General features: G+C 55.4%; 1 protein-coding gene across 1 annotated transcript; it reads right to left on the minus strand.

Moving 5' to 3' along the window:
- Window positions 1-1520: 1520 nt before the first annotated feature.
- Window positions 1521-7055, minus strand: PAFAH1B2 (platelet activating factor acetylhydrolase 1b catalytic subunit 2). The gene is made up of 5 exons (XM_031062377.1): window positions 6974-7055; window positions 6383-6472; window positions 5448-5564; window positions 5088-5210; window positions 1521-4540 (listed from the first exon to the last, which is right to left on the minus strand). The coding sequence occupies exons 1-5, from the start codon at window positions 7052-7054 to the stop codon at window positions 4262-4264; spliced, it is 690 nt and encodes a 229-aa protein (XP_030918237.1). The 5' UTR covers window position 7055; the 3' UTR covers window positions 1521-4261.
- Window positions 7056-7934: the final 879 nt, after the last annotated feature.

The raw sequence follows: 7934 nt of genomic DNA on the forward strand, positions 1-7934 counted from the left end.
GGCCCGGCCGGGAACCCCCGCCCCGGGGCACCGAGCTCCGTGCGCGACCCCGCGGGGGAAGCCCGGCTCCATAGGGAACCATACAGGGGATGCCCTGTCCTACAGGGCAGGCCCTGTCCCATATAAAACCCCATAAGGGAGCCCTGATCCATATGGGACAACATAGGGGCAGCCCTGCTGTATAGGGGAGCCCCATGGCCATATAGGACCCCGGCTCCAAAGGGGACCCCGGCTCCATATGGGAACTCCAGTTCCCTGTGGAACCCCACAGAAAAGCCCTGGTCTGTAGGGCAGATCCTGCCCCATATAGAATGCTGTAGGGCAGCCTTGTCCTGTATAGCCCCTGCTCCACAGGAGACCCCATATGGAGCCCCTGCCCCAAGAGGGAAGCCCAGGTGCCATGCAGCACCCCAAACACCCACCCAAACCCCTTGCCCGGCCTCCCTGCCCCTAAAGTCTGTGAGGACATGGAAGAATCCTGTCGGGGAAGGGGTGGGTCTGCCCCATCCCTTTCTCCTGCTGCTCTCTGGATTCCTACCGGGGTTCCTGCAGCCTCTCCCCTTAGCTGCATCCTTCACCATCAGAGATGGAATAATTCAAAGTAACTTGGGAGTTTTCCCATGCTTGGGGGAAGCAGGAGTGATGCCACACTGCATTTTTGGTGAGTCTCCCAAAACACCCCCCAGTTCCAGCTGTTGCTGAGCCTCTTGCTTCCAGGCCTCTCTCCAACAGCTCTGTGACCCTTCCATCCCATTTTATTTGCCTGCAGTTGGGGGTTTTGATTTAAAATCCCCCTCCAAAGGGGCTCAGCCCCGTGTCACCTCACTCAGAGCCACTTCCTGGGCTGGCTCTGACATCCAGGACCGCTGCCAGCTTCCTGCTCTGCTCCAGGGGACAAACGCCATGAGACAAGGCTCTGCTGCTATTGTGCACTTTATTTCTCCGGGCCCTCCTGTCCCTGAGGATCCCACAGCTTGGACAGCCTGCCCATGGTTTCCAGGTGCAGGTGGTGGCGCTGGCGGCAGATGGGACAACCTCAGGGACAGACATGCGGGAAGAGAAGCAGAATTCCGGTTGACTCCTCGGCCCTGGTGGAACTCGAGTTGTCTCTTGCAGGATGGCTGTGAGCAGGATTGCGTGGGGATGTGCATTCCCTGTTTGTTCCAGGGCCATTTGAGATCAATCTCTCAGGAATCCAACACAGGCCGATGTCCTGTCGAGGGCCAAAGTAAACCAGTCCCCTTCACCTGCAGCACCGTGCTCGCAGGTTTGGGTGCAGCACCCAGATCTGCACGGGGAAAGGAGGAAAACCAGACGAAACCCAGACGGAGTGGGGAAAGCGGGAATTAAACGAGGAGCAAGGATCTGGCTGAGTACAACTCCCAGAGGCGGGGAGGACCCGCAGTGGGAGCTTTGGCAGCGCCTGCCTGGCCCCTGGAGAGCTCCAGGAGTGACCGAGACAGGGCAGGAGACGGCTGGGCACACACACACACACACACACACACACACACAGGCTGCGACACGGTGGGTGAAACATTGACATTTATATTGAAATATGCACTAACAGTGACTTCTACCAGCCGATGCATTTTTGCCAAAGCAGAATCACAAAGGTTGTGTCCCGGGGAAGGCTCGGGGCAGCAGGTGGGCAGCGAGGGGAGGTATGGGGGCCTCCCTGCTCCTGCCTCACCCTCCCCCGGCACCTCACAAGACTCTGTCATTTCACATCTTTTGTTTGTTTTCCTCTCTGCTGCATAAACACAAAACTGGACACGCTCACTCAGAGGAGGCCACAACTCCAGCCCAGCCCCATCCCGAGGGACATCCAGAGCTGGAACTGAAATTTTCTCACAGGAGGCACTCGGATTTCAGCACGGGGTGAGCAGGAGGCAGAGCCCTCTTGCCCACCACACCTCTCAGGTGAGCAGGGCAGTTTCCAGCCAGGCAGCAACAAGCAGAGCCGAGAGCACTGAACCAGCACAGAGCATGGCACCTCAGCAAGCCAAGCCTAAGCAGAGCCAGCAGAGCCTCCCTGGTGATGCAAGAGCCTGCCAAATTCCCTGGGCCACTCGGCACCCTGCCCACGGGGCTGGCTCACAGCGAGCACAGGGTGCTGAGCAGAGCCAGAGCTTTAGTGCAGAGTACATTCCTGGTTAGCATCTCTTCAGCCAAATGCAGCAGCAGCAGCAGGGAGGGAAGGGAGCAGGGATGCAGAGATTAAACTAGCACATGGCCTTTTCTCACAAGCCTGGAGATAAAAAGCTCTCAGGGAGCAAGAACGGGTTTTATCCCAGCTCCCTGAGGGGGCTGGGGATGGGATAAACCCTTCCCCAGGAACTCTCCACTGCACTGTACTTTTAACATTTGATTTTCCACTTGCCCTTCCCCAGTATTTCCAGCCAAAGCTTATGGGAAGCACGAGCAGTGTTCTCTCAAAGCCTGCCCTGCAAGGCCGTGGAGCTGCAGGGAGCAGCACCCCTGGTCTGGATCATGGGGGTAGGATGTGATCTCTCCTCTCTCATGGTACTCTGCAGCTCCCTGTGTCTGATCCTGGCCAGGGGAATGCTTCACCTTTCCTTCATCTGTGTGTAGATCACATATACTGGAAACAAAACACACACTATGCATGCAATCCAGGCAGGAATCCTGCTATGATCAAACCTACAGGAGGAGGGGGATGAGGTGGGACGTTAGGGGATTCCTCAACGCTAGGTCAGAGTTACACACCAGCCCTTGGCTACAGCAAAGGGCAGACAGACTATGTACAGTACCTATGGGCTTCAGCAAAGCCACCTGACACCTGAACCCCTCCCTTGGAGCACGGAGTGAAGCTCTCTGTTCCTCCCAGGATTACCTGCCTGGCATCCCACGGGAAGCACAAACCCAGCGTGGCACCACTGAGCTCCAGCTCCAGCAGGTAAGGCAGGGAGGAACAGATTTGGTTTAAAATAGGTCATTTGCAAGTTATCAATTCATCTAGGGCTCTGCCTCTCGGCTCCAAACCGCTTCTTTCTGGAAGAGAAGCTCCGAGTTTGAAATGAAAAGTTGTTTTGCTACAACCAGCCCTTTGAACTACAAACCAAACCAAAACCCCACTGAGCCACAGCCCTTTAGGAGGGCACCTGCCCCTCTGGCTCCCTTGCTCAAGGTGAGGAGCAGTGTCCAGGGCAGGAGAAGCTACACCTTAACTCCACTTTTTACTCTAAGAGGCCGTAGTTGCTCAAATAAAATGTTTACACAAGTAAACCAGTAGTGATAAGGAAATATACACCTTGGGATCTGTAAAGCTTCAGAGTGATTTAGGCCTTGCAGCCAGGGGCTCTTCATGTGAGTTTGCTTTAGGAAAAAAAGGATGTAACAGTCATACTTAATAAAAAAATAGAAAAAAAACTGCAAAGAGCCCGGGCACCTCAGAAGGATGTCTGTCAGTTCCAGAGGAGTGAGGAAGTGACTGCCAATTACTGGATCATTAAAATCCTACACTGAGCAACTGCTAAAAGCCAGCAACATCACGGGCAGCAGGAGCAGGGGCCAGCAGCAGCATGCTCCCAAGTGGGAGCATTCCCAGGAGGGCTGCGTGGGAGGAAGGGAAGGTGCCCCCGCTAGCAGGACTGGGGAAACGAGCACAAGACAAGCACTGGGGAGTGTTACACGAGTTCAGGTAACTGTTTGCTTCTTTGAATTTCTGAATTCCAGTTTCAAGCTGCTTCAGAAAGGAATGAGAAAGCAACACGTGTCATTTAACCCCCCCTCAGTTAAACAAACAAACAAACAACAAACAAACAAAAAAACCCAAACCGCCTAAAAGGTGGAACCGAGTTTGGAAAAATGCATCTGTTCTGGCTTTTGCAAGTGGAATGTGATTCTTGTTCCCAGGCAAATACACAGAGCACGATGGCTGCAGCCAGGAGCGGCGAGCCAGGAGCGGGCTGTCGGACAGGCTACAGGGGCTCTAGGACAACCACGGGGCAACAAGACATGAGAGGGGCACAGAGTGACAGTCCTGTTCTCGTTTCAAATGAGGAATGGTTTAAAAGTAAAACTCTTCTTCAGCTAATTTCCTCCTGCAATAAAACCAACCCAGCCGGCCCTCGTATGTACAAGACCAGTTAAACATGAGCCTTCCCCCTCAAAACACTAGGTACGGACATCCGGTAACATTCTACAATGGAAAGTGCTTTAAGAAAGAAGGATTCTGTAGTGCCAGTGACAGAACTGATCTGATGGGCTGGATGATGCTCTCCACGCTGACAGCAGCGGCTCAGGCCAGGGCAGCTCGTTTCTCCTCGGGGGTCTCCTCCAGCAGCTGCATGATCAGTTCGTGGAGGGGCTTGCAGACCTTGGCGTAGCCCCCGCCCGTCAGGTGCAGGAAGTCGAACATGTCGTGGTAGGAGATGGTGCCATCCGAGTGCACGAAGCCCACGTCCACGTCCAGCAGCTGCACGTTGGGCAGTTTGGGCAGCGAGGCTTTCAGCAGATGGTTCACCTTGGCGTTCTTCTGCCGCAGCGGGTTTGGCTTCTCTCCACGAGGTAGCAGGCCCTGGCACGAGAGGAGGCAGAAGAGAGCTTTGATGCTCTGATGGCATCAGGAGCCCTGCTTTCCCTTCCAATTCAGGCTGCCTGTCAAGGTTTAGGATGTCTGTGACAAGAGGAAATCATCCCTTGAATCAGAATTTGTCCATTCAGGCCTAATGTGAAATGCAAGTGAAGGAGCCAGATGAGCTCCAAGCACTGACTGGCAGGGAAATTGCTTTCTTTTATTTTTTAAATGTATCACCTTGTGCTCTTTCCATACACTTAACTCCAGGCAGCAGCTTCCTTAGGACAAGGAAGCCAACTTGGATTCCCAATGCCAACTGGGATTTGGGCACCTATTTTCCCCTCACAGAGGAAACATTAACATTCAAAAGTGGGACAGTTACTGGGAATGAGTCCACCCAGCTCTGGAAGGGCCAAAGGAGGGCTCCTGCAATGCCAAGCCAGCGAGGGGAGGCACACAGCAGAGGGCAGATCAGGGCACTGCCCTCCCAGCACCGCCCAGTGACTCCCAGTAAGGCAGAGGCACAGCCCAGGGAGCAGGGACGTACCAGCACAATCACTTTGGCCTGTGGCTGCTGGGTGTTTATCAGGCGCACGATGGCCTCGATTCCCCCTGCCACTTCTTCTGCTGTGTTTTCGTGGTTATTTGTTCCAACCCAAACAACAATGACCTGCAAGGAGAGAAAATTGTTTGCAGCTTTTCCAGAGCCAAGTGGTAAGTGATGACCCTGAAATCCCTGCATAAACATCATCTGTGGCCAGAGAGCTGCAGGGAGAGTCAGGCTTACGAGTTCAGCCCAGGGCTGGCACTGCCCACTGCCCTCAGGGAAGGCACTTGTGCCAGGCCTGCAGCTGCAGGAGATCTTCACTGCACACCTGGATGCCCTCACTAGCTCTGCAGCTCATACCTTGGGTTTAATGTTCTCCAGTTCACCGTTCTTCAGTCTCCATAGAACATGGCCCGTGGTGTCTCCACCAATCCCAAAATTCAGTGCATGGAGCGGTGAGAAGAGCTCTCGCCAGATCTGCAAGCAGAAACCAACGTGCTGCTTCAGAGCAGCATCCTGCCTGTGAGGCAGAGACACCACACGGGGTCCTCAAGGTCACTGAGGGCAGCCACGAGCCCTGCTCTGAAAACTCTCTCCACAAAGGGCACTTAGACAAGAATGAGGGGTTTTATGTGGAGTCAGAAGAGATGGAGCTGCTGAGGTTCAAGCTCTCAGACCTGGCACAAAGGAAGGAAAGATCTCTGCAGCAGTGATTTGCTGCACTCATCGAGCCCCAGAGTGCTGATCTATTGCAGACCACGGTGTCCCTAAGCACAGGGCCTTTGAAGAAGGAGTCTATGACCTGATTAAATCCTTCTCATCCCCAGGTAACAAAACTAGAACAAAGGGAAGCAGCTCTTGCAGAACAAAGCTGCTCAGCTGCCACCACGGCAGAAGAGAACTCTTCTTTCCCTCAATAACTTTAGGGAGGAACCAGTGGAACAATGCTCCTGGCACCCCAAATTCTACAGGCTAAGTGTGTGCTGGCCATGCCAGGTACAGCCACAGGGAACTCCATGGCCCTCAGGAGGCTGGGATCTGAGAGCTGAGGGGCTGTGCACGTGTGCCAAAATGCAGGCAGCCGGTCCTGGCCTCAGAGAGGGAGGCAAAAGCAGCCAGGTAAAGCAGTGTCCAGGCCCTGGGGAGTTCAGGAAGCAGGGCAGGAGGGCCTCAGGAGACGGCAGTGAAAATGGGAACAGTGGAAATCATCAGTGTTACACATGATCAGCCACCGGGGTAGAGAGAGATGCTCCAATTGCTCCAGCCCACGCCTCCCTCCCTCCCTTCATCCCTACCTCGTACTGCTGTAGCAACTGCACCATGGAGTCCCCCACGAAGAGCACGTCGGGCTCCTTGTCCTTGCAGTCCAGGACAAAGCGATTGTGCTGCCAAAGAGAGCGACAAGGTGAGCTCCAGGTGACACTGCCCCTGCATCCACCCCTGCTGCAGCACAGGGACAGCTGCCCTGCCAGTTCCCCCTGCCATGCCCTCCAGCAGCCCTGCTGGCATTAACCCTGAGCTGCTGGACACTGCTCCCAGCTCCAGAACCCCGTGAGGATGGAACTTGGTGTGGTTTAGTTCATGGCCATTGCTCCTTGTCCTGTCACTGAGCATCACTGAGCAGGGTCAGGCCCCATCTTCTGGAGATTTTGTGTGGATTGATGGGATGCCCTGTCAGTCTTCTCAGGAGTAACCCAGCTCAGCTCCTGCAGTCACTCCTCATCACAAAGACACTCCAAACCTCTCTTCCTTTGCTCCATCGTGGCAGGACACACAGGTGTGACACAGGTGTGGCAGCTGCCAGCTCCAGGCTGTTGTGACCTCAGGGTCCCAATGTAGCCTGCCCCAACACCCCCCCGCAAGGAGGATCCCCCTGCCAGCCTTACCTGTGACATCCACCTGTCATCTCCCTGAATGTCCTCGGCGGCGTGTGGGACTGCTGCCGGGTTGGAGTCCCCCATGCCCATCCTGTTCCTGTGGGAAGAACAGCTCACAGCCACTGCTCCAGCAGCTCCCACAGCAGCAGGGCTGGCAAAGGGCTGCAGGAATCTGCTGCACACAACTCCTGCCTGCTCCTGTGCCTGCTGGCAGCTGGCTGGGAACAGCAACACGGATGTTGCTCCATGCCAGAGTGACTCTGCAGCACACATTCCCCTGGAGCCAGGCCCCGATGGATGCCCCAGCACAGAGAACAAAGCCCAGCTCCAGGATGCTCTGCAGCCCCATACCTGAGCCACGAGGCTCTAACAGCTCAGCAACAACGGCTGAGAGTCCCAGGATAAGTCCCTATTAGCGCCCAGGGATCCAGCTTAGAGCTGCTGAGCTGCACAGTCCAGGTGGATAATCTGGCTCTGGGAGCAGCACAGCGTGGTGGGATTGATGCCATGATCCCAGAATCCCAGAACCGTTACAGATCGGGAGGGGTCTCTGGAGATCATCCAGTCCAGCCCCCTTGCCAAGGCAGGGTCACCTGGAGCAGGTGACACAGGAATGCACCCAGGTGGGTTGGAACGTCCAGACAGGGAGATCCCCATCTCCCTGGGCAGCTGTTCCAGTGCTGTGCCGCCCCGCAGGAAAAGAAGTTCCCCCCACGTTGCGGAGGAATTTGTAATTTAGTTTATGGCTCCTGCTCCTTGTCCTGCTGCTGGGCATCACTAAAGAGAGCCTGGAACCACCCTGCGGCGCTCCCTGGAGATATCAGTACGGATCGATGGCATTCCTTTCTCCAGGCTGACCAGGCCCAGCTCCCCATCATCTCCCCATCACAGAGATGCTCCAGCCCTTCATCATCCTCGCACATCCCGGAGGATCTAGAGCGGGAAGAGCAGCGGGACGATGCTTCCCGCG

Source organism: Geospiza fortis, unplaced genomic scaffold (assembly GCF_000277835.1).
Source record: "Geospiza fortis unplaced genomic scaffold, GeoFor_1.0 scaffold183, whole genome shotgun sequence".
Classification (NCBI taxonomy): domain Eukaryota; kingdom Metazoa; phylum Chordata; class Aves; order Passeriformes; family Thraupidae; genus Geospiza; species Geospiza fortis.

Coding starts and splice junctions, on each gene's coding strand:
- PAFAH1B2 (XM_031062377.1), bottom strand. CDS start 7,054: ATGGGCATGGGGGACTCCAACCCGGCAGCAGTCCCACACGCCGCCGAG. Junction 6,473..6,973: donor ATGACAGGTGGATGTCACAG/GTAAGGCTGGCA, acceptor TCTCTTTGGCAG/CACAATCGCTTTGTCCTGGA. Junction 5,565..6,382: donor AGTTGCTACAGCAGTACGAG/GTAGGGATGAAG, acceptor TTCTGCTTGCAG/ATCTGGCGAGAGCTCTTCTC.